The 27,013-nt window shown below is 33.2% G+C and overlaps 1 protein-coding gene across 8 annotated transcripts in view; it reads right to left on the reverse strand.

Annotated features, from left to right (window-relative positions):
• Socs16D (Suppressor of Cytokine Signaling at 16D) overlaps nt 1-27,013 on the reverse strand; it is a 174,632-nt gene that overhangs the window by 24,627 nt on the left and 122,992 nt on the right. For 2 of the 8 annotated variants that reach the window (XM_073979017.1, XM_073979018.1), the window contains exon 10: nt 22,938-23,260. The exons of 4 other annotated variants lie outside the window; for them this stretch is intronic. In XM_073979017.1, the coding sequence (XP_073835118.1) occupies nt 23,045-23,260 (216 nt within the window). In that variant the 3' untranslated portion in view covers nt 22,938-23,044. Of the gene's footprint in view, nt 1-1,961; nt 2,019-15,003; nt 15,361-22,937; nt 23,261-27,013 lie in introns of those variants that run through there. 2 more of the 8 variants (XM_073979019.1, XM_073979022.1) reach the window with 2 other exon arrangements.

The raw sequence follows: 27,013 nt of genomic DNA on the forward strand, positions 1-27,013 counted from the left end.
TGACAACTCTAATCAAAAAACCACCCTCGGATGCTAATTCGTTCTTACGAATGACCAGCCGACTGCTAAATATGTAGCGTGGTTGTCGATTATGCCTAACGCAAAAAAGATTAGGCGTAAAAAACGAAATAAGCAAAAATGCGCAAAAATAAATATGCATTCGGTTGCTTATTTAGCCGTGTGTGTCAATATTGTGTAGCAGTTGAAGTGTACAGCTAATGCTAATGTTTTTAGATGCTGGCTTTTAAACCCTGGTCATTTGTCATTAGAGTAGCAAGGGTTTGGAATCACCTTCCATATAACTTGCGTAGTTTTGCTTTCTCGCCTAATACCTTTAGACGTAATTATATTATGTACCTACGTGCATAGTACTATCGTAGGAAGTGCGTTATTATTAATATGGGTTTTTATTTGATTACATTAGTATTTTTTTTTTGGCTGGGCAGCCGCTTTTCTAGTTAAATTTTTTAATTGTTTTCATTTGCTTCTTTAAATATTAAACTTTGTTAAACATAAGTTTTAATTTGTATAAGAAATTTAAATAATGATTGTGGAATAATCGGCAAAAATGTTTGTATTTAATTGTAATAAAATTTTTTGGTATGAAAGACTTATCACATTCAAATGTACACGCAGAAAAATTTATGTTAGAAATATGTTTGGATCCAAACAAATATATGTTTGGGACCGGTTGCAAACAAATATATGTTTGCAACATTTTGTAACATATCTCAATTTGATATTTTTTATGTTAGAACATTTTTTTCATGGGTGGAGAGAGGATGTTTGTCAACGAGAGTAATAACAGTGCTCTCGCGGCTGTGGAATGCTGTTTTATAATAAAGAGTTGTGTGTATTGTATAATAGAAGACGAAGAAGCGAAGAAGGGGGCTTTGGTGGCATGTATGCGTCAAACTCGTGTGTTTCTTGTTTTGTTGTTGTTAACCAACTTAGCAGGCGAAGAAGAAGAAATGCCTTTGTAGAGTCAAGACGGTAAAGTGAGTGAATAAATCAGTGTTTTGTGTTTTCTTAAAGAAATTGTGCCTTTTAGTAAATTAAATGCCCAATACATTTTATAATTGAATCGGAAAGTTGAATGGAATTATTTTATTGGATAAGGAAGAAATCGCATTTAATATTGGTAATTACATACATACTTATGGATATTTGAAATATGGCGTAACCATATTTATTTATTACATTACATAATCATTTGATTCTAGATGCCGATTCCCTATGAGGACAATTTGTTTTATTTCACAACTAAGGAGAAGCGTTCAACTACGTTTCTATATATTTTTCCTTTTTAAAAGTGTGAATATTTACAAATTATTTCAATCAGTTTTTCTTTTATTAAAGTGTGTTATGTATTTCTTTGGAATTTTGTATGTACCTATGTGTTTGTTGTTCTTTTGCCTTTCAATAAAAAACCACAACATTTGTGTGTATACTATAGAGCAGGGACGAGCTTCTTTGCTTAGATCGTATGGTGAGGGCGCCCACTGAGTTGTTTTTGCATTTGCTTCTCTCTCTCACGTACAGTGTAAATGAATGAAAACAAACAAAAACATAATGTGGTTGTTGCTTTTTTCACTCATACGTTCATACACGTCTTCGCTTTGGTTGTATTTCTGTGGTCATCGCTGCTATAGAGATAGCCAGTGAGTTCTTACTGAGAGCAAGTGAGCACACATTTTAAAGTGTTTTACATTGAATTTTATGCTCGCTTGCTCTCAGTAAGTGCCCACTGGTGCATGTGTTTGTATTTTTTTGTGCCTTTTGGGTTTGTATTTTTTTGCACCCAAACATATAAAATGTTTGCACCCAAACATACCCTGCAAGCAAAAACTATCGCGGAAGCGACTTAGGCGTGTCGCCTAGGGCGATGAAAACAGTCGCGGCGATAGTCGCAGAAGTCACCCTGAAGTGACCTCCGTTGTGAAGAAATGAACCACGCCGGGGTGTCGTCTTGGAAGTCACACCGGCGACACTTCTAGAAGATCATTTCCGCGATAGTTCTAGAAATTAAAAAAAAATATTTTTTTTTATTTTTTTTCTATTTAATTTTTTTTAGTTTTATTTATTTTTTAATATTTTTTAGTTTTTTTATTTCTCTTCTCTTTTAGAGAAATTATTCTTTGCAATTTCCGCCTACATTAATTTTATCATTTTAAAAATGTGATGTTTTTTGCTTGACTTGGGAAGCGAACCCGGACCTTCAGAGTGCAAAGCGAGTATGCTTACCACTGCACCATCGTCTCATATAATCATCAGATAGCAAAATGTTCTAAATTTGTTCAAATATGTTGAGTCATTAAATAAATGTAAACAATCGCCTTGGAAGTCACTCAGAAGTCACTCCGAAGTGTCGGCATACGCGATAAAACGTAATCACAATAAGGCTATAGAAATTGTTTGTGTAATTCACCCACGATCTTCCTTGGGGTGTCTCCGGAGTGACCTCTTAGGCGAGGGAGTGCGAAACGCACTTCCAATTGCTGGCAGGGTATAAAATGTTTGCACCCAAACATAAGATTGTTTCCACCCAAACATAAAATTGTTTCCACCCAAACATATCTTTGTTTGCACCCAAACATAAATATCTTTACACCCAAACATATATATGTTTACACCCAAACATATATTTGTTTCCACCCAAACATATATTTGCAGACCCAAACATATATTATGTTTGGGACTGTTGCAAACATATATATGTTTGCTGCAAAATATGTTTGGGACATATGTTAGAGAGGCCGTTTTTTTTGCGTGTATGAATTATAAATAAATAAATGTTCCGCAAAATATCACGTTTTCTTCGCAGAATAAGATTTTTTAATGGATTTTACGAGATTAATCGAAGGACGAAAATTGAACAAAATCCGATCGGATAAACAGATAGACGTAGAATTTCTACATATCGCATGGCACTGTACCAGTTAATTCCACCGATGGTGTGGGCTAAGGGTTGAAGGAAAGAGTACAAACAAAAAACCTAGTATTACCTCATGCAAAACAACAATCTGGCAACACCATAGCAGATATTTTTTTTTTTTTATTACTTAAGTCTATAGATACAAAATCCTTACAGACTAGACTACTAACTAATTATATACAAAAACTGAATTAATTTCAACCGTTGATGTAGAAACTATCAGGCATGTTCTGGCATTCACTTCTGCACCTCACGTGTATCGAACACACCTAAAGCTGTTCTGCAACACACTTCACACCTAATTGGGGTGTATTCCACACACTGTAATTTTGATGGCGAGAGCTGAGTGAATCCTTATTTTGTAAAGAAACTAATTGAAATTTTCTACAAAAAACTGCATAGGACTAAAATCTAATGTGTTTTCTATTAGAATTTGAAATAATATTTAATTTTCTTAACAAAATATGATTTAAAAATGTATTTTTTTCAAAAGTACCAAATTCAACATGTACGCGCTCTTGTAGAAGTTCGTTTCTTTGTTTACGTCTGTTTCGTAAACAATCAAACGAACAAAGCGTACATACCCACACACGCATGTGTATTCGTTGATGCGCCAACGCAGACTGGTATTTTTTCATTGTTTCATTAAGTTTGAAAGCTGTAATAAAGCTTTCCAAAGTTCTTTCGTGAAATATAAAAGCTATTTTCACGTGAAATACAGAACATCAATTGCTTTCACAGGTGAAGTGCATGTGTGATGTGAAATGAATACACGGCGAATTCCAGAACATGCCCGTATGTGTTAAGGTATATGATTAATTTTCTTTTTAATGACTCACGATTTTCAGACAGATCTATAAGATTATATAATTTGTTAAATTCAAGAAGGAGACGGCGGAGTGGATCGTTGTTTGCATAATCGGATGTAAAATAATTAATATGAAGAAGTGAGTAATTACGTGTGGGTCTAAATAGGGGCATAAAAACGGATTCTGTTTAATAGAAAATCTGAAATTATTTTGCCATGAATTACGTTTAAAATAAAAGTTACATTTAGCATTGTCCGACGACTTTTTAATGTGGGCAACTTTATTAAGTTTAATCTATGTTCATATGAGGGTAAAGTTTGTGAATTCCAACCACGACCTCTCAGGCAAAACAAAAGAAACTGCTTTTGGACAGATTCAATGACCTTAGCATGAATAGGATATGCAGGGTTCCAAATAATAGATCCATATTCCAGATTGGAGCGAACAAAGGATATATACAATTGCTTTGTGACTAAGGGATCTAAGAATTCCTTACTCCAACGCTTAACAAATCCCAGGTTTTTATATGCTTTAGATGTGATCAAAGAGATGTGATCCTTGAAGTTCAACCTGTGGTCTAAAAGAATACCAAGGTCCTGAATGGAATCTATTTGTTCAACTTTAGAGAAATTCAAAAAATAGTTACTTTGTATCTTTCTAAGACGGAAAAAATGACATATGTTTGCATTTTAAGGTGTTCAGTTCCAGTAAATTAATGTCACACCAGTTATAAAAATTGTCTAAATCAGATTGAAGTACTAACTGGCCTAATTCATGATTAAAAGAGTGGAAAATTTTAACGTCATCCGCGTACATTAACACTTTACAGTTTCTCACTACATTTGGCAAGTCATTGATAAACAATGTAAATAAGACTGAGCCAAGGTGGCTGCCTTGGGGAACTCCAGATTTCACATAAATTTTGTTAGAAATGGCACTACCCAATTTCACAGCTTGAATTCTGTTTGATAAGTATGATCCTATCCAATTTAACGACGATGTGGAGAAGCCCATAAGATATAGCTTCAACAATAGTAGTTTATGATTCACCTTATCGAACGCTTTACTAAAATCAGTGTAAATACAGTCCGTCTGAAACCGATTTCTGAATCCATCATTTACAATCGTTGTTAATTCTAAAAGATTTGTGATAGTGGATCTATTTTTCCGGAAGCCATGTTGGAAATTGGATAAAATCGATGAAACTCGAAATGATAAAACGTCGGTTATCATTTTTTCAAATAGTTTTGGAATTGCATTTAACTTAGCTATTCCTCTGTAATTGGATGCATCCGTTCTACTCCCCGACTTAAATATGCATGCCTTAGTAGTTTAAAGTTCTTACAAAGTATATTCTGAAGTTTTGTCTTTCCGACATTTCAACTTAAAGGAATTATTTGATTAGCATCACAATTATTTTTTAATGTTTTTGTGCTCAAAAAACTAAAAACAAACTTTTTAGAATCGGATGTAAACGAAAGTAGAACTCATGTTGCAGAGTATATTAGATTAAGTATCAGGAGCAAGCTCAAAAAAAAAAATTAAATATGCAATTTACAGTTTGTCAAGGAATTGTTTTCACACTAAGAAAACGAACACATTTCGTATATTAATATGTGAAAATTAATGAAAAAAATTGTTTGCAAGTGAAGTTAGATATACATTTTGGAGGATTTAAATGGTAGTCAGCTGATTTTTGTTCATAGCACAATTACCATGGTAGATGCATCAGCCCATCTGATCGAATTTGAAATGTGAGAAGAATTTTTTGTAAATTGAATTCGTCTCAAAAAAACACACGTCAAATTACAAATGTATTGTTAAATACTGAAAATGTTAGCACATTATACTACTAATGTAACTAAAGAGCAAATAAAGAATTACATATTTTATCGCAGTTTGCCCATCTAAAATAAATAAACGAATTATTTTATCGTTTAGACATCGTAAATATTAGTCTTGGTTGATTAAAATCAACTTTGCACATCAAAACAAATTTATTTTTACGCCTTGTTTACAATTTTTTTTACATTTTTAATTATTTTTGTGTAGCAATTCAGCGATGCATCTACCTTGTTTCTTGTGCCAGCTTGCAACTTTTTGTATTTTCTAGCAACATATTGCAAAAAACAGAGTTGTATACGAGGATTTATGCCAGATTCAAAACAAATCCACTCAATACGAGGAATTATTTTTGTATGGAAAATCTGGTAGATTTTGGCTGGATTTAGCAAATAAAACTTGTAATGTGCTAAATCCGGCTAATGAAGTCATATCTAAATGGGCAATAAGATTGAATGCATAAATAAAAAAAATAAACTACGTAGTTCAACAAAAATAACAAAAACCAATAATTACTGGACATCGGATTTTAGCATGTTTTTATTTCTTATCCGATTGGACTCAAATTTTGGATCTAGGCGTTTTGGGGGTCAATATTTCGATATTTGGGGTCATATCAAAAATATGCAAAATATATGCTAAAATATGCAAAATAAGCTAAATATGCAATCGTTTTTTGACGAAATCCTCAATTAAATTTGAAAATTCATCAAAAAGCGTTCTAAATTAAGTTTTTTTGCCGTTTAACATATTTTTTGCAGATTATTATGTTATTGAGACTCTCCAGATATTCCGCCACAGCAATAAATCTGAACTAATAATACAAGGTGAGAAAATGTCGAATAACCAATTTCAACATAAGTTGTTTTCCTATACAAATGTCGGTAATGGAAAAATTAAATGTCAAAATCAACGTATCCAAATATGGTGATAGTTTCTACTTGCCTAATCACCGCAACTTTTGTTTAGATAAAAGCGCAATTTTTTATAGTTTTTTGGAATGAGGGTACGTTTTTTTAGCACAAAAAGAATGTAATAGAGTACAATTTAGGGTTCCAGGTTCTGGAATACAACTATAATTATACCCTACACCACTATGTGGGGAGGGTATTATAAGTTGGTTTTGGCCGAACTAAAGGTCCCAGGTCCATACTTACACGCAGAAAAATTTATGTTAGAAATATGTTTGGATCCAAAGAAATATATGTTTGGGACCGGTTGCAAACAAATATATGTTTGGATCCATACAAAATATGTTTGGGTCCAAACAAATACATGTTTGCAACATTTTGTAACATATCTCAATTTGATATGTTTGGGTAAAACATATTTTTTATGTTAGAACATCTTTTTCATGGGTGGAGAGAGGATGTTTGTTGCCAGCGTAGCGTCAAGACGGTAAAGTGAGTGAATAAATCAGTGTTTTATGTTTTCTTAAAGAAATTGTGTTTTTAGTAAATGCCCAATACATTTTATAATTGAATCGAAAAGTTGAATGGAATTATTTTATTGGACAAAGAAGAAATCGCATTTAATATTGGTAATTACATACGTATGTATATTTGAAATATGGTATATCCATATTTATTTATTACATAATCATTGGATTCCAGATGCCGATTCCCCACTGATGATGTCAACTTTGAGTAAAATTTGTTTTATTTCACAACTAAGGAGAAGCGTTCAACTACGTTTCTATATATGTATGTTTCTTTTTAAAAGTGTGACTATTTACAAATTATTTCAATCAGTTTTTCTTTTATTAAAGTGTGTTATGTATTTCTTTGGAATTTTGTATGTACCTATGTGTCTGTTGTTGTTCCTTTCAATAAACAAAAACAACAACTTTTTGTGTGTATATTATAGAGATATCAAGTGAGCTCTTACTGAGAGCAAGAGAGCATACATTTCAAAGTGTTTTAAATTGAAATTTACGCTCCCTTGCTCTCAGTAATCGCCAACTGGTGCATGTGTTTGTTTTTGTGGCTTTTGGGTTTGTATTTGTTTGCACCCAAACATATAAATTGTTTGCACCCAAACATAAATTTGTTTGCACCCAAACATATGTTATGTTTGGGACTGTTGCAAACATATATTTGTTTGCTGCAAAATATGTTTGGGACATATGTTAGAGAAGCCGTTTTTTCTGCGTGTATATACACCAAAATGATTGTCTCGACGAGCTGAGTCGATCTATGTTTGTCCGACCTTCCGTCTGTCCATCTAAACCTTTTAATCGGAATGGGCAAAAAACTTATTTGGAGAAAAAGTCAAGGGGTTTTTTCCAAAGCGAAAATCTCAGCTTCTATAAAGGGTATACCAAAATACTACGAAAGTATAAAATATCACCTTTCTAACGATGTAAAGTAGGTTGTCGTAGGTGGTCAAACAACGAATAAATCGCAATAGTCGCTAATGAAACCCAACTTTCAACAGCTTTGGTTGGAGACCTTCCAAAAGCCAAGCATGACTATTAAAGTAGAAAATCCCTTCTTTACAATGATACAAAGTAGTTTGGCGTAGGTGACCAAATAACGGAGATATCGCAATAGTCGGTAATACATCCCATTTTTTCATTTTTTGAAATCACTTTACAGGCCTCAATTTTGATCGGATCGTCACGAATTTTTTTTGGTTAATGGGGGTACCAGAGAGGAAGAAGCCTATTGAGTTTGGTGATAGTCGGATAATGTTCAGAGGTAGAAATGGGCAAAAAACGTATGTGAAGAAAATTTAACGTTTTATTCTTATGTGAATATCTTTGCTTTTAGTATGGAAGAAGAAAAGTTCTCTGTTACATTTATGTAAAGTAGGTTGGCGTAAGTGGTCATCGCAAAGTAATTAACTCATCCCATTTTTCAATTTTTTGTAATCATTTTTTTGATCGGACAATCACGAAATTTTGGACGTTGATGGGAGTCTCACAGCGGAAGAAGCCTATTGATTTTAGTCTTGCCCAATTTTCAGGGGTCGGAATGGGTAAACAACTTATGTGGAGAAAATTCAAAGTTTTATTCATATGCGAATATCTCCGAAGAAGAAAAGTTCTCCTTTACATTGATGCAAACTAGGTTGGCGTAGGTGGTCAAAATATGGAAATATCGCAAAAGTCGGTAATGCATTTCATTTTTTCCATTTTTCGAATCACGCAATTTTGGAAGTTGATGCGAGTGTCACAGTGGAAGAAGCCTATCGGTGATGGTCGGATAATATTCAGGGAGTGGACAAAAATTCATGTGGAGAAAAACTTAAAGTTTTATTCTTTTCCAAATATCACGGCTTCTAGTAGAGTATTCCAACGGCAAAGCCTATCAATGTAAGAAGATAAAATCGCCTTTACACAGATGCACAGTAGGTTGGCGAAGGTGGTCAGAGAATGGAGATATCACAATAGTCCGTAATGCATCCAATTTACCATCTTCTTCGTTTTTTTTTGTTTGTAATTATGCTACATGTGGCAATTCTTCTCAGATCGTCACGAAATTTTGGTGGGCTTGTTAGAAGTATACGTTTTGAATAGCCACATATTAGATTTGAATATATTTTATAGTTTTTAGTCTATTATTCAGTATATACCGACATACATTCGAAGTTTTTGTTCTCTGGGTCAAAAAGCTTCTGTGGAAAAATGTTCTAAATGCCGATTTAATACTGGTGACATGGTTTTAGTTTAATGCACTACACGCAGAAAAATATATGTTCGAAATATGTTTGGATCCAAACAAATATTTGTTTGGGACTGATTGCAAACAAATATATATTTGGATCCAAACATAATTTGTTTGTGTCTAAACAAATATATGTTTGCAACATTTTGTAACATATCTCAATTTAATATAGCAACATATTTATGTTAGAACATATTTTTTATGGGTGGAGAGATTTTTGTCAAAGAGAGTAACAACAGGGCTCTCGCAGCTGCGGAATGCTGGTTTCAGGTTTATGAAATATCGTCAAATGTATTTTATAAAATCGTCAACAATTAAAATATGCACATTTAGATATATTTTTTATTGAAAGAAACATAAAATGGATATTTAAGTTATTAAATATGTTAATAATCTTTAAATTCAAAAATAACTTAACGAGAATGTTATTAATTTTGTAAATAAATATTTGAGTTTATCATCTTTAATCCATTTTTTGTTTTAGTTTTAATTATTTTCAAACATTTCCTCAAACTCCAAGAACCTTAGTTCACGAAATTCTGATTTCAATTTTTGCTTTTGCTCCATCTTCACAAAATATGAAAATTGTTTAAGGATGCCGAAAAATGAATAAAGTTGCTTCAAAAATCTATTTAAATATTAAAATTTGTATACAAAGCTCAATATAAAAGTTCACGCAGTTCATTGCTCTTTACCAGAAATTGGAGAAAGTCGACTGTTTTTGAAAGTTTTCCTGCAATCAGGCTTTATTTATTCTTACATGAAAATCCCTTGGTTTTTGAAAATTATCTTACTACATTCCTAACAAATCCCTGAATATATACGAATGTAACATTTATCAGGCATGTCACAGAAACCAATTCCGATCGAAAGTGGAATTGATTCCGTATTTAGCTTCTCCAGAAACCGAAAAACGAAAAATTCTTTCCACTTTTGGTTTATCAAGTGGAATTGTATTTTTTTAGTAACATCACATTTAGTTACATATTTATTTGTCATTTTATTGAAAAAATTCGCAATTTTCCATTATTTCTCAATCAACAAAACCAATTATTAAAAAAGTGTTGCCACATATTTTTTTTCCGTGAAAATCACGTTTTTCTTCTAACAAAGATTTATCGTTTCTAAAAACTAAACAATCTGGCATTACATTATAGTAAAACTGAAAATCCAATTATAGTAAAACTGAAAATCCAATAAAAATTAATATTATTTTCGCACAAGAAAAGCTTTCTTTAAACACAATACTTTCAGAATTCCCACTTCTACAGAGTTTTCTAATCATATGTTTTTGTTTTGTTTCTTTCGTTTCCTATAATGTTGCCATATTTATACTAAAAAATATGATTTTCGGAATTCACAAAATCGATCGAAATCTGGAGAAGCTAAAACAAAAACGATCGAAAAGAAATTACGGAATTGAAACCATTCCGATCGGAATCTGTGACATGCCTGTATGATTAAATTAAAAGTTTTCATCAAATGACAAAAATTACAAAAATTCTACAAATCGTCATTTTATGGGTAAAAATCGTCAAATCGTCATTTATCAATTTTTGACCAAAAAATCGTCAAATCTAGTAGCCGTGGATGGTTTATAATAAAGAGCTGTGTGTATGGTGTAATGCGTAAAACACGTGTGTTTCGTGCTATGTTATTGTTAACCAACGTAGCAAGTGAAGAGGAAAAGAAATAAAATGGTATTAATTATGTTGGTCTTTTTAATCAGTATTCCAGAGAACATCGCTGAATAAAGACGGTAAAGTGAGTGAATAAATCAGGCTTTGTCTTTTCTTAAAGAAATTGTGCTTTTTAGTAAATTAAATGTCTAATACATTTTATAATTGAATCAAAAAGGTGAATGGAAATATTTTATTGGACAAGGAAGAAATCGCGTTTAATATTGGTAATTACATCAATACATTTTTCATATACATACATATGTATATTTGAAATATGGATGTACCTATTTATTACATTATATAATCATTTGATTCCAGATGCCGATTTCCCGCTGATGATTTCAACTTTAAAGAAAATGTGTTTTATTTCACAACTAAGAAGAAGCGTTCAACGATGTTTCTATATATATTTTTCTTTTTAAAAGTGCGACTTTTTATAATATATTTCATTCAGATTTTCTTTTAATAAAGTGTGTTATGTATTTCCTTGGAATTTTGTATGTACCTATGTATCTTTGTTGCTTTGCTTTTTTCTGTGCCCTTCAATAAAAAACACCCCCATTTATAAATGTGTTTACATGTTAGAAATAGCCAGTGAGCGCTTGCTTGCTGAGAGCAAGTGAGCATACATTTCAATTTCAATTCAGAAAGCGCCCACTGGTGCATGTGTTTGTTTTTTTTTGTGGCTTTTGGGTTTGTATTTGTTTGCACCCAAACATATAATTTGTTTGCAGGACCCAAACATAAGCTGTGTTCCTTTACTTACCTGATGTTACCATTTGTTACCATTTTTAACCTGTAAAGCGTTCCTTACCTACAAAAAGTGGTAAAACTGGCAGCAATTTTTAAGAGAGTGAGAGAAGAGAGTTCACATATGCCTTTCTCTTCTACCACAGGCTACCAGCAAAATTTCTGCAGGTAAAAAATGGTGGAACTGATTTTTCGACTTTTGTTTGACGATTATTTCACAATGAAGGAAAAAAATGGACGAAAAACAGAAGAAAAAGTCGAACGCTGACAAAACTAAATTAAAAATTTTGAAATAAAAGACGAAAATTGATTTTTTATGTTTCTTTTCTGGTAAAAAGTTCACTCTTACCATTAAAAAAGTAAAGGAACAAAGCTATATTTTATGTTTGGGACTGCTTGCAAACAAATATATGTTTGCTGCAAAATATGTTTGGGACATATGTTAGAGAGGCCATTTTTCTGTGTGTAAAAATAATATCGATCTGGATTGTGCGAATACAACCACTTAATGCAGAATTGGGAAATGTTCACTCCTCGGCGAAAAGTAATAGATTATTCTTATACCCATCCTTGACGAATAATAAGCAAAATGAAGACCATCCAATGATTAGTGCACAATGACATCACTTAGAAAAACCACACAACATAGCATAGCAAAACCACTCACACATTTCTGCTGGAAAAGCATTTGGAATGCTAAAAATATAGTTCCAAATAGGTTTTATAGTCAAAAAGAATAAACGTTATTTTAGTCAATAATATTCAAAAGTTCATTCATTCCTCACGGTGCTCTTGAACCAACTTTAAATGAAAGGAGCTTACACCTGGGAAGTCTTTGCGGATACAATGTTCATAGATGAGAAAAATCAAAAAACAAAAGAAAATCGTTGGAGTGCTTTTTAAATAAACCTCGGTGAAAGTTCACGTTTTTAGGGTTTTTCCGGGAACAGAACAGAATGGATTTTTGAAGGCAAAGATTTCAATGAATGAATTAATTTCCAAAAATGAAATTGCACACCTGTTACCTGCTTTGCTTTCATCGTGATTACATCAAAAGTGTCATATTTCTTTCTCTATTTTCAAAATCTGATTGCTTTTTTCTGTAATTTGGGAAAATTTGAGTCTTTTTGCATAGTAAATTGGTAACCAGTAAGGAAAGGTACAAAGACGTAGAGCACTTTTTACTTTTATATTTCATTTAAGTGTTCGGTTTTATCAATTACAATTTAAAAAAGTATTATTATACGAGTACCACGAGTGATTTAATCAAAGAATATAATTTATTTTCCTTACTATTCGTTAAACCGACAATTTGATAATTCAGAAATTTGTGGTGTGCAGATTATCGAGATGATACTGTATATATGGAAGCAACATCCAAATCTGAATCGATTCTTACCAAAATAAATAGGGATCACCCTATGATATTTTTTTATTTCCTTATATATATATATATATATATATATATATATATATATATATATATATATATATATATATATATATATATGAGGAAAAGTCAAAATTTTTAATTTCCATGAAGCCAAGGTTTGCACTATTATAATACGCGAACTATTGTAGTTTACCAGTAACTATGACTATTGCTGGATTATTTTAGATGTTTTTGTACAAAGCTCAAAAATTTAGCAAAAAAATTAATTTACGTGGTAGTTACGACCGCGTAAAGGAAAAAACATAGGTAAAAACACGTTTTTTACATTGCTATTCGATTTCTGATTAAACCATTCAAATGACGGACATCTGTCCAAAGTAAAAGTAGGAGAATACAAAATGAAGATTACACTTATAATGTATCACTTTCCAAAATTTCCACTGCATCCACGTTTTATGGATGCTAACATTTTGAAGCCGGATTTCAGGTGTTTTTTGTATTTTTATGTAACTGGGACGCGCATTCGGATATTTCGATTTCGCATAATCTGATATGTATATTGAGTATGTAGCCCACACAGCAGCAGAGTAATATACTGCCAAAGGCCAAAATTTAGTGTGATATTTTTTTCTAAAAAACCTATTTTTTGGGTACAGTATTTACAATATAGTTTTGAGTGTGCTGGTACCCCGCGATATATTAGTTTTTCGATTCTCCTACTATTTACTTTTGGTGGGAATATGAAAAGAGGCAACATTTGTGAGAAAATTAACTCAAAAGGAAAGTCCTTATGTGTAAGGATTAAGGATTATTACATGTTTCAAAAGGACAATGGCCTCAAAAGTGTGGGTTTCCTTCAAGAAATTCCCGTTTTTTCAAACAGGACAAGTCGAAACTCGATCAAGATCACCCCATATTGAAACTTTAGAGCTTTTCTGAGCCTTTCATGGCTTTAGAATTCATAAACAGGACATAACACCCGGAATTTTGTCGCTACAGTTATTGTACTTGTAGATGATCAATATTTGTGGATTTTACGATCCAGTGTACGTTGGACTTGTCACTATAAGTACTGTCATTAAAACCAATTAATATACTCTATATGATCTTAAGTACAGATTTAGTTTAATTTTGTTCAAAAAAAATCAAGAATTTTTTACACAGTTCCACGAGGATACTCCGTTGTATACTAACTTTTGCGACATAAATTTTGGTCATTTTGGGATTCGAACCGTACATATGCTAATATATGCAAATATTGCGTACTTTTAATTGTTATTACGGGAGACAACCTTCTTGTTTATCAAATAAAACTAATTATTTGTTGTTTTCAATAAGTTATAGTGATATTTATGATATTTATTTTGGTTTCAACGGTGTATACTAACTTTTGCGACAGACTGTATTTCGTTCACACGTCCAACGACAATTCGACACCTCCAAATAATAGTATGCTAAGTCTAAAAAGTGAGTTTTGCAGGAGAAGCTTTCAAAGTGTGGAAATTTTTTTGAACTTCAGTACTATGCTAAGTCAATATTTGTTTATAACTTCTGTTCGGATTGACCGATCATTACCAAAATTTGACAGAATTTAAGTTAAAGGACGTTCAACACCTCCAAATAATAGTTTGCTAATTCTGAACAGTGAGTTTTGCAGGACAAGCTCTAAAAGTTTGGAAATTTCTTTGACCTTCAGTACTATGCTATGTACATATTTGTTTATAACTTCTGTTCGGATTGTCCGATTATTACCAAAATTTGACAGAATTTAAGTTAAAGGACGTTAAATATAAAAATGTAAAGAACTTGAAAACATGCTAAGTCGACTTAGCATACTATTGTTTGGAGGCGTCGAATTGTCGTTCTGATTTTGACATTGTTGCAATATGATCCCGCACGCGTACACTCACACAAATACAATTAATGTAGTATTTAGATATTATATTCTTATAAATGTAAATTATGATTTAGTATAAATATACATAATAATTTCGAAATAAAATCAATCATTCACTGTTAATCAACCACTGTATTATTTCGCTCTACATCCCAAAGCCAGTACCTACCGATTTTCTGTACTTTGAAGGTTACGGTCTCAATATCCCTCCGAAATGGCTAAAATTTGGTATTAAGCCTTCTTTGGGGGTATTAAACTTTCCATCTGAAATTTGTCGGTATATGTCTAGGCGTTCATATAGCTCCCATATAACGATAGCTCCCCATTTTCGACATTTTGAAGATTGTGGCTCTGGTTACAGATTTCTCTATTTTATTGACTTGTCTAAAGTGGATTTCAAACAGAAAAAATGTACACATAAACATTTTTGAAGATGTTATTGAAATATATGTTGCTTACGAAAATATGTAAAATAAATAAATTTTCCATATGCAAAAAATAATATTTGCATATGCATAATTTATACATTTTGCTTATTTTTACATATGTGATATATTTCGATTGGAATTTATTCAGAAGCCAAAAATATGCCCAGTCCCAAAATTTAATAATAATAGGCGTTGCATTAAATTCCGCTGTCTACATATCATTGAGGTAATATTAATCGGGGTGCACTCATTGATATGACAGAAGGGTCCCTTGTCCCTACTGGGATGTTTGTGGACCAATTATATGTTATAAATTTTTAATAAATATTCTTAACTTAAAAAATTGGCGTTGTTTAGCCCCTTCAGCTAAATATTTAAATTTTGGACAAATGGACAAGTAGTACGCTAGGGCTCCACGCAATTTGCAAAAACTGGGAATTTCTCAGTCAGGTTAGGGACAATTTGTAGCATCGGAGGATGTGGTTCTCTTCACAAAACTCATTATATACTAGGTGGTAGTGTTGGACAATCTCGTTCATTGAGCGGATCGATCTTTTTCATTCCGATCACCAAAAAGATCCGGGTCCTTCACTTCGTTCGTTGGCTCTTTTTCATTCAATAAAACATGTTAGTCCATCATTTTCTTTTGAATATCGTTCATGGTTCCTCTTTTCTACATTGATTGTTTTGTGTGTGTCAGTTTGTGATGCTTTCGGTAACGCAGCTTGTGTGAGTTTGTTTGTGTGCAAAGAATGGTGGTTGTTTTCTTAACGTGGTGGTGGTGATTTTGAATATGAACGAAAGAAGCAAAAAGAACCAGGGAATCTAAAATAACGAGATGAACGAAATGATCTACTGAACGATACGAGCCAACTGAATCATTGATTGTTTTGTGTGTACAAATTTGTGATGCTTGCGCTAACGCAGCTTGCGTAAGTAGATTTTGTGTGTTAAACTAATTATGGTGGTTTTGCTGCAAATTTTGTAAGCAGCGATGTCTTGGCCATCAGAGATCTAAATGAACGAGATAAACGAATGTGCTGGATAGGGATCCGTTCGTTCTTTTCACGGAATCGTTCCTTTGAGCCGGTTTGTTCATGAACGACACAACTCTACTAGGTGGTAGGCCCGTTATCAAGCACACATATTATTGCAATTCTCATCAAAAGAAAGGTTAGTAGTTATTTTTCCATATATAGGCGACATTGCCGGTATATGCCTTCCAGGAATTCAAATATGGACCAAAAATAAAATGTTTTTATTTTGCATACAAAAGTAATGGTCCATTACACCCGCTAAATAATATCAGACATCATCCAAATTTGTAGGCATCTTCTTCGACTTAAACCCCTACCTCGTGCAAAATATCGTGACTATTGAGCTATAATTGCGACCTCTAGTGTGCTTATGATTACACTACAAGCAAAAAATTGAATATATTAGGCTGTAACTCTGTTATCTGAACACGTAAATCAACATAATTGGTATCAATGGAAAGGGCAAGAGGTGGTCTTCCAAATATTATTTACGTGGGCGGAATGTGTCTTGCAGGAATAAAGATATAACCGGTATATTACAAATTTTCACAATTTTCACACAAAAGTTTTGGTCCATTTGACCATCTAAACATCATCCGATCACCATCTCAAATTGCAAGTATCTTCTTTGTCATATACTGTTACCTTGTTCGAATTTTTGCGGCGAACGAGCTATTATTGCGACCAACAGAGCAGCTACAAAATCGGATAAAAATTATGTTTTTGATCCATTTCACCCGCTAATTATTTCACGATCATCACCAATAAGAATAGGGATCTATTCTTGTCTGACGATCGGTCCATAATTGCGAGCTGGAGTTTGATTACAATTTAAAATAGACGGACGGACGGACACACATCTCAAAACCGCTTTATCTCGTCGAGATATGAAGATTGGTATACCCCATTGGGGGTCTCCGACGAATATTTCGCGGTGTTACATAAATTTTTCCCAAACCAAACTTATAATACCCCTCCCCACATAGTGGTGTAGGGTATAATTATAAATATTACGAAAAAAACAGGCATTTGCTTGTTAAAATGCTTTTATAAAATATGAACGATTTTACGTAAAATTCAATATTTTCTTAGTCTTAATGTCTAGTTCATTTGTTTTTCTGCTAGGCAAGAAATTATCAACATTTTTGGATACGTTGATTGTGACATTTCTGATTGAGTTTTTGAACAAATTTGTATAGGAAAGCAACTTATTTTAAAATAAGAAGCCTAGGTTATAGGAAATTTTCTCACTTTGTGAAAACTAATTTTGTTTATATCTATATTTAAGTCTTATTAGTCTAGATTTATTAATTGTTGTGCTAATCTGCTAAGAATTTAGAATACTTTTTTGATGATTTTCCAAATTTAATTGACGATTTTCGTCAAAAAATGCTTGTATATTTTGCATTTTTTTCGTATTTTATGCATATGCAAATATGCAAAAAAATAATACGGGCCCATCATTGCATTCAGTTTTCTTCGAAAAGAATTTTGGTCCAATCAGAATTTCGTATCTTTATTAATAAAAAATATGCAAATATGCAAAATCCGATGTCTAATAATTACATGTAATGCAAGGGGTCAAACATATCGCACCTGTTCTATTTTTCAGTAAAGACAAAATAACTATGCCACCGTAAAGATATCTTCTTCACTACACCAAAGCATTGGATTCCTTTTTATTTGGTTATATTTCTAGCCAATTTTTAAGTTACTGCCATTTTGTTGAAAAAATCGTTGTTTTAGTAGGGATATTATTTCGACTTACTACCCTTTAACTGGTAATATGGGCGGCGAATGACAACATTAAAAGGGAACATTCAAAATGCTACTCTTTTGTTGAAAAAATTGCGATCAAAATGCATGAAACACGTGGGAGCAACTAAAATTAAGTCCCTTTTGTTGATACATAGAAGTTAATCTGAAGACATTAAGAGTTACTTAACGGTATTTTTGATGAAAGAGTAGACAAAACAATGGGAAATTTTTACAGTATGTGAAGTTGATCATTATGTATCGTTTTTAATGAAAACTGAAAATTTCAAAATTTTGAGTTACTACCTTTTGTTTTCAAAATGTAATGGATGTTCCACAATACTCCCTGTTTTCGGTAAATAACTGAAAATTGTGATATTTTATTACCAGGTAAACAACGTCCTTTAAGTTTCATTCAAAAGGGGAACATCGGAAAAAGCTAAGCCTTGTTATTAGTTTTTTAGTTATCAAAGAAGTACTACCGTCAACTGGTTACGGACCTAAGTGGCCTTGTTTATAGCTAATATAAACTGGTACTTGTTTTAGTCAATATGGCAACCCTCCTTAACCCGGATATGCCAAAGGACAAACTAATGCAGCAATTTTCGTGATTTTCGAAAATAGTGCTATTCTGACTCATAAAATTACAAAACTGAAGAAAAAATAAAGAAAAATATTTTCTAACTTGGATTTTGCAAAAGACAAATGTAGTTTTATTATGTTTGGGGCATAGTCATTGGAGAATTGAGTGATAACTTGCACCAATTCACCATCAAAACATTTTTAAAACAACTCCAGGGTTTTATGTAAAATTTCCTGATCATGCTCAAAAAAATAGTATCGATGTCTTCCAGATTTTGCTTAGCTCTTTTCACTGACATATCAAGCCGTCAGCGAGAAGAAAAAAGCAAGATCTGTTGCAATAACGCAAGTGCAATATGGTCATCGCTATCTGAAACAGTGGAATAAAGATTTCGGAAAAAAATCAGCTTCAACATTTAATAATGGAGGAGATACATTTTTAAAATTCGCTTCATCAGCTCCAGGATCTTCATCTATAATGTAATTAGGAGGGCTTCTATAAAAGCTTCTGGCCTAATAATGAAAACGCAAATATTTATCAACAAAAATGGTTTTGTTGTTTTCTAAAGTATTTTCCATCATGATTTATACACTTTTGGCAGCACTCAAACCACTTGTTCAAGCGCTTTTTCCATTCCGGATGAGACATCTCCAAAACATGGTTTTTGACCGCTTCCACAGCGACGAAAATCGTTGACCACATATTTTTTCTTTATGTGCGGGAATCAAATGAAGACATTGGGTTCCAAGTCAGGGCTGTACGGCGGATGACCCATCAATTCCGGTCAAAAATTCTTTGGTTTGAATCGATATGTAAGAGCTCACATTGTCATGGTGCACAATGATTCGACTTTTCTTGTTCGTTTCCGAAGGCATCAGACTTCAAACAAATTGTGGTGTACCACTCAGAATTTATCGTCGTACGTTTTTCAAGCCATATAGTCGCCATATGATCAGTTTAGCCGCAGAAACAGGCGAGCATTTGTTTCGAAGTGCTTCTTCAATGAACAACTTTAGTTGGATTTGGCTCGTGTTCGAAGACCCCCTGGTCGATTGCTGTTTTGTTTCGGGCTCATACGCATATATCCATCATTCGTCACCTGTGTATGAACGTCTTGTAAAGCACCGCTATCGTATTTTTGCAACATTTCTTTGCACCAATCGACACGAGTCTTTTTTGAGCGATTGTCAAATTGTGGAGGTTCCAACGATAACAAACCTTTTTTACGGACAGATGTTCATCCAATATCGAATGTATGCTGGTGCAAAAAATGACCAATGCTGCCTCTATCTCACATGACGATTTTGCATTATTAGTTCTTGCACGACATCAATGTTTTCTGGCACAACGGCCGTTTAGAAGCGATTTTGCCTAGGCCAGAAACTTATCTAGTAGCCCTCGTATTCACATCTTCGGCGTGTGCAATTGCGATGCCATTAAAACCGTGCAAAAAAACTGTTCAAATATTTCTTCTAAGGCCTTTATTATCTCATTTAATGATAAAAATCTGTAAAAATAATATTTTTATTTATTAAACACAAGTGCCGAACGTACTACATGTAGTACGCAAGGAAATATGTCAACTAAAATCACATATAATTATTTTTTTGACATAAACTTTTGCTACGTACTGATTTTTACAACTGTCAAAATTAGAAAAACATAGAAAACCAACAAAAATAAAATATGCATATAAATTTTTTTCGCACTGATTGCGTGGCATCTTCATACGGGTATGTGATGAAAACCGAATCGAATCAATTTGCAGAATCGAAATGATATATAATCGGAGTGCCGTTGATGACATATATCGTCACCATAAATGCCGGAAGACGTAACCGACATGGAAATGGAAATTCGTTTTTTGGTGGAATCTGATATATTAAGCTAAAATACATGCTCTGGCAAAATTTCAAGCTTCTACGTTTAAAAATAACGATCCTATTCAAGAAATGCCAATAGACGTAACAGCATACTGTAATTTTCATAGAACACAAAAGGCGTAACCCACATTATTTCAAAACTAAACAGCAGTACAAACAATGTATTCTTTGATATTTGCAGAAATTATAATGCCAGAGGGAGGGCTTATTGAGTTAATGTATAATTTCCACGGGGGCGGATTCGGTTAACCGGTTATTTGACCCGAAAGTCCAGGTTCAAAACCGGGTTAGACCCAGTTCTACTGAACCGATTACTACAAAATGGGTAAGGTATGAAAGCTTATGGAAATACCTATCACATGGTGTAGTTACTTTAACAGTTTGGCTTTTACTCAGCTTATTTCTCCATATGTGTAATTTGACTCTTAGGTTACCATATCTCAAGAATGGTAGCGTTTTTTCAAAAATCAGAAAGACCATTCTTTTAGTTAATTTTTAAAGTAATAACTTTGACTTTAGACGGTTTTTACTGGTCTTACAGAAAAAATCCATAATTGAAGATTATGACAGAAGACCTATGCCCTGATTTAAATAAACATCTAAAACGCACATATGGAAAACAATATGTTAACCGGACTAAAGGAAGTGGTTATTCGGAAGGCAATGCTCGTCCCGATAGTGTTCATTTTTCCAAGAGAAAGAACGAACGGAAATGTTCAAAATTTGAGACGTTGATACGAAAACGTGTATGTGGTCAAAATTCACGTCGTTCCAGTACAAAGATGTATTCATTAAAGACGGATACGATTAGGCTGTAAGTTTGCAAAAGATGGTCTGGTCAACCAACCCATGGTTTAATAGAGATCAACTGATTGTAATAATCGAATAGGTCCAAAGGACAAAAACGCAAATTTTCTGTATTGGTTTGGATTATACAAAAGACAGGAAATCCTACAGTCACTGCGAGCATTGGCTTTTGATCCTAGCAGTATAATCTACCATAGAGAAGTTCCAAAAATTTTGAAGCAGTGGATCCTTCTCAGATGTACACACAAAGGCTAAAAGTCTCAAAAAAGAAATTCCAACACCTGCAAGACTTAAAACGCTTAATTTCAAGTGATTGTCATTACTTTTATGACAACATTCCTTATGACAATTAAAATTTACATTTAAACTGTTACAGATCACTTAATTTATATGAACTATATTTTGTCCATAAATTGACTTAAATACAACAATAAATATAATATTCCAGATTTAATATCGTCTAATACAATTGAAATTATAAGTAATTATAGTGATGGTTGGAATAAACAGTTCACCTAATTGTGGTCCATTGAAATATCAACGTCAAGCCTGGGAATTGAACCCAACACCGTCAGATGGCTAGTTTAAAGTTCGCTTAACCGCGTAGGCCAATAAACCAGTCCTAATTGGTTTATAATTTTTCATTTATACTAGTTTCTTCAAATGTATACTCAATAAATTGTAGGTTACGTCTTTTAGTATTTCAGAAAAATACAATACCAAAAGACGTAACCCACACAGCTTCTAACATTCTGGAAAAAAATTTAATTTTTTTTCAAAAAATATATTTCTTCTCTGTCTTAAAACACGATACTAAAATTTTTCGATATTTTATAACACCGTTTTCATTTTATAACGGTTATGCTTCTCCTGTAAAGTTTTATTTTTGTGGGTTACGTCTTCCGGCATTTATGGTGACAAATATAGGTTTGCTTCGCAAACGCCCCTTATTTGAATAATATTTTTAAAATCCATTTTCAATTTCAGAAAAATATTCACCAAAATTGGAGATATACGATTTCGATTTATGGCAAAACGAGTTGAATCGTTTTCCATCACATACCTTATACTTTTCCAAATTTCACAAAACTGAAATCTTTGATATGCACAAGCAATCACTTAAGACAAAGCTTATCAAAGTACGCTTTGTTCATCGTTATGTTCTGTAGCGCCTCAGCAAGTTTATTAGAAAATTTAACATAAAATAAGCACAGAAACCTACAAATAATAGGTGTACTACATGTAGTACACTCGGCATATCTGGGTTAACTTCAATATAAATTAATTTCCCCAGCAAAATTTGAAGGAAGGGGTTCCATGCGATCACGTGATTTCATGGCATCTTTTGCAGTGGTTCAAACGAAGCCGTGAAAGATCCGATTTTTTCATCAGCATTTGAACCCATGCAAAGGAACCCGTGAATGATCCGATCTTTTCATCAGCATTTAACCCCATTCCATCGATCCAATAGAGATGAATTTTGTTTTTATTTATACACATTTTTCTTAATATATAAGATTAATTATTTACAATAGGCTTGATGTTGTTGCAGTCTCGAAATCACAACCAACGTGGTTAAAACTCTCGTCGTAATGATATTGCCATTGCAAAGGGTTGGTGGAAATGACATGCCAAAGCATTGGTGAAAATGACATGCTTTGGATCCAAAAATGAATAGCATCTTTTGGGGTCCACGCTCATATAAAATTCATAGATGATGATGCTAAAAAGATGACATGCTAGATCACTTGCACCCATGATTGAATGGCATCTTTGGCATCGAACATTTTGCTGGGTCATTTTCAAAAAAAAAAAAAAAAAAAAACCTCTGATAATACTATTCACTTATATCATTAAATCTGTTAAGTACATTATAGAAAAGGTATTTGTTTATGAAAATATTTCAATTTGCCCTAACAAAACTCTTAGCTGACTGAAATCATTTTGCCACAAAGCGGTGTGCTAATTCTGTGACCGACACTGTATATACAGAATCCCGAAGGACAGATCCGCCGTGAGTCGAACTTTTGAGATATGGCGTGATGAATTTTTTGCTGGATACCCTATAAGCCATCAGAAATTAGCTTTATCAGACATGTCACAGATTCCGATCGGAATGGTTTCAATTCCGTATTTTTTATTTCGATCGCTTTTGTTTTAGCTTCATCATATTTCGTTCGATTCGGTGAATTCTTATTATTTAGTATAAATACCCAGCAAAATTAATTGGGAGTAGTGCAATGTAGACTAGTTCTTTCATGACATGTTTTGATGCGATTCTAACGGAGTCGTGAAAAAGGTAGATTTGTGAACGACCCGGCTCATATGAACGACTCCGTGAAAAAGAACGAACGGATCCGTATCCAGCTCATTCGTTTATATCGTTCATTTAGATCACTTCAGCAGAAACAACTACCACCATTAGCTATGCACACAAACAAGCAACACGAATGCATGGGGTTGCAGACTTGTGTCGTTCATGAACGAACTTTTTCAAAAGAACGACGGAGCCATATTGAGCACATTCTTTAACATCGTTCTTTTATAATAATTGTTCCACAAACATACCATAAGAGACAAGGGAGACTTCTCTCATATCAATGGGTGCATCCCGATTCATATTAGCTCAATGATATGGGACCTACAGTTCATCGCCGAGTCCGAACGGCGCACGGTGGTCGAAAGCACTGATCTAGCGGCGCAAAATTAATAACTTGCAAACGAATTGAGATACGTCACTGAAATTTGGCACAAACTCAGCTTGTATCTGTGGGTAATAATGGGCCAAATATGAACAATATCGGCTGATGTTTTGGTAAAGCCCCCATATAACGGTACCTTAAGATTTTCGGTATTTTGAGGATTTAAGCCACAATTTCGTAGCAAATTACCTGTAATTTGGTACTTAGGGTTCCTAGTGGTCACAAAATATTTTCACCAAAAATTATGGACATATGTAGGTGTACGTTCTGATATAGCCCCCATGTAACCGTACCTCCCAATTTAAGGTATTTTGAATATCATGACCACATTTTTCAACCAACTTGGCTGTAATTTTGCATTCCGTGTTCTCACTGCGTATAAAATCTTCTTACAAAACATTTTCAACCCAGATTTATGTTTCGATGTAGTATGGTACCCCGATTCGTTGAATCTTTACGTGTTATCCCACATTTAATAACATATTTAGCTATAATATAGTATTATAGTGTCTCCGGGGGTAGAACTCCTCCTTGCAAATATTTCTCAACATAGGTTTCTATTTTGATTTAGCTCCCATACAAATGCACAGCTAAATTTGTATGAATTTCATGCAAAACCCCCTTATTTTAAATGTGCAGTCATCAAAAGATTTGCAAATATTTGTAGCCCTAATGTAGTTATTCCGTATCCAGAGAGTCCAATTTCATTCCCCAAAAAATAATCGAACCTAAGTTCGGCCAAGTTTACAAGATGCACTCTATGGAACAAGCGCGTACAACCCATAAAAACACTAAAAAATTTAATTTTTTGAAAATTTATTGCTATATAACTAAGTACCTCCAGACCCCAAACTAGTTTTTATAATTTAAATCACACCCTCTGCTATTAATTAAAAATAAATCTTGTTGAGTTTCATTACGAATTTATTTAACATTTAAACAAATATGAAGTTAATTTTTTGCAACAATTTTTTAAAATCGGATGCAACAAAAACTCTTGTATTTGATAGTGAATAACTAAGTGAATATTTACAACAACAAATATGAAAAAACAAAATCTTAGTCTGCAAAGTGTCTGTAATCGATACAATGGAAAATATTTCGCAATTTTATAGATCGAGTTTTTGACTTTCGCGCCGCTAGATTACTGGTTTCGACCAGTGTGCGGCGTGTCTAAGACACCACTTTTGTAGAGAAGTTTTACATGGCTGAAATACTCAGGAAATGTCGCCAACATTACTGAGGGGTATTTTGCCACCATTGAAAAGTGTTTTGATGTTGCCTAGCCGGGGAATCGAACCCACGATCTTATGTGTGCAAGGCGGGTGTGCATACCATTGCGCCACGGTGGCACCCACCCATCGTTCTTTTAGATTATGTTATTCAGCTCATCTCGTTCAGTTGGCTCCTCTCGTTTATTAAGTTGAACGAGTGTTAACTTTCGCTCTATCTCCCAATTACGAAAAAAACATTTTGTTATTTGTAGTGAATTTTTAATTTATAGTATAAATTAAAAATATATGGAAATTATTTTCAAAAAAAAAAAAAAAAAAAATAATGGAAATAGGATAAAACGACTATTGACTACTGATTCAGAGAACGAACGATAGTAACAAGAATATAATAGACTGAAATGTTTTATTGAACGAAAAAGAGCCAAAGAACGAAGTAACGATCCGGATCTTTTTGGTGAACGGAATGAAAAAGATCGATCCGCTCAACGAACGAGATTGCCCAAGACTAGAAAAAGGCACTCCATTCCCCACATTTTATGCGCATTCGGATGCGATCCAACGAATGACATCCATTTCTCACATTTTAACTGCATCAGGATGCAGTTTAATCAGAGTCGGGAAAAATGCACTCCAATTCCTTACATTTTAACCGCATTCGGATGGAATACAACGATTGACATCCATTTCTCACATTATAATAGCATCCGGATGCGGCTCAAACCGGAGTCGTCAAAAGGCACTCCGTTCGTTACATTTTATTAGCAGTTCTTAGAGGTCTCTGCAAGTACATAAGTCAGTTTGTACATCCCTACAATTCAAAACAGAAAACAACATTTCCAAATATTTGTTATAAAATAAAATAATTTGTGATGTTTTTCGGTAACTCATGAGAAGAAAATTTCCTAATGGAATGCTGCTGGAGTACATGTCAAAATCTTAAATGGTGATAGGAAGACTGTATAAAACCCCTTTAGCAGATGAAGCAAAAACAGTTCAGCTTATATTAGATAGAGCGGACGAAACCAACTCGGTTGCGGTTGAATTTAATGAACCAATTTCTTAATTTGTGTTAATGTAATAAAATTCTTATTCTTGTGTTACACAAACAATAAATTATTTTATTTTATTCTGGGATATTTTGCAATGGCTTGCATTTTTATTGTATCTTTGAACTGAATAAAAAAACACATTCCGAAAAGTGCCTTTTAATTCAAATCCAAAGCACTGCATCAAAACACGTGCATTGGATGCAAATTGGACTGATAGGATTGATACCCTAAAGGTTTAGTTAGAGGAATCAAAGGAAACAAAACAAAAACATGATTAGAAAAAGAAAACACTGTAGAAGTGGGAATTGTGAAAATATTTGGCCTGTTCCAGAACTGCAAGAATCTACTAATTTGTACTACTTTTTTCGATATCAGAAATGAAAATTTGTTATCGTAGTAACAATCTGTAGATTCTTGCAGGTTCTGGAAGAGACATATATCTCCATTATTATAAGTCTTCTTTTGTTATAGTTCGCATTTTCGGTTAACTTAATATTAAGAGTGATCATTAAACTTCATAGCATTAACTTTTAATGTGAAAATTATATTTGTAATGCC

The sequence above is a fragment of the Musca autumnalis genome, unplaced genomic scaffold (assembly GCF_047663935.1).
Source record: "Musca autumnalis isolate F117 unplaced genomic scaffold, ASM4766393v1 scaffold_3, whole genome shotgun sequence".
Lineage (NCBI taxonomy): Eukaryota > Metazoa > Arthropoda > Insecta > Diptera > Muscidae > Musca > Musca autumnalis.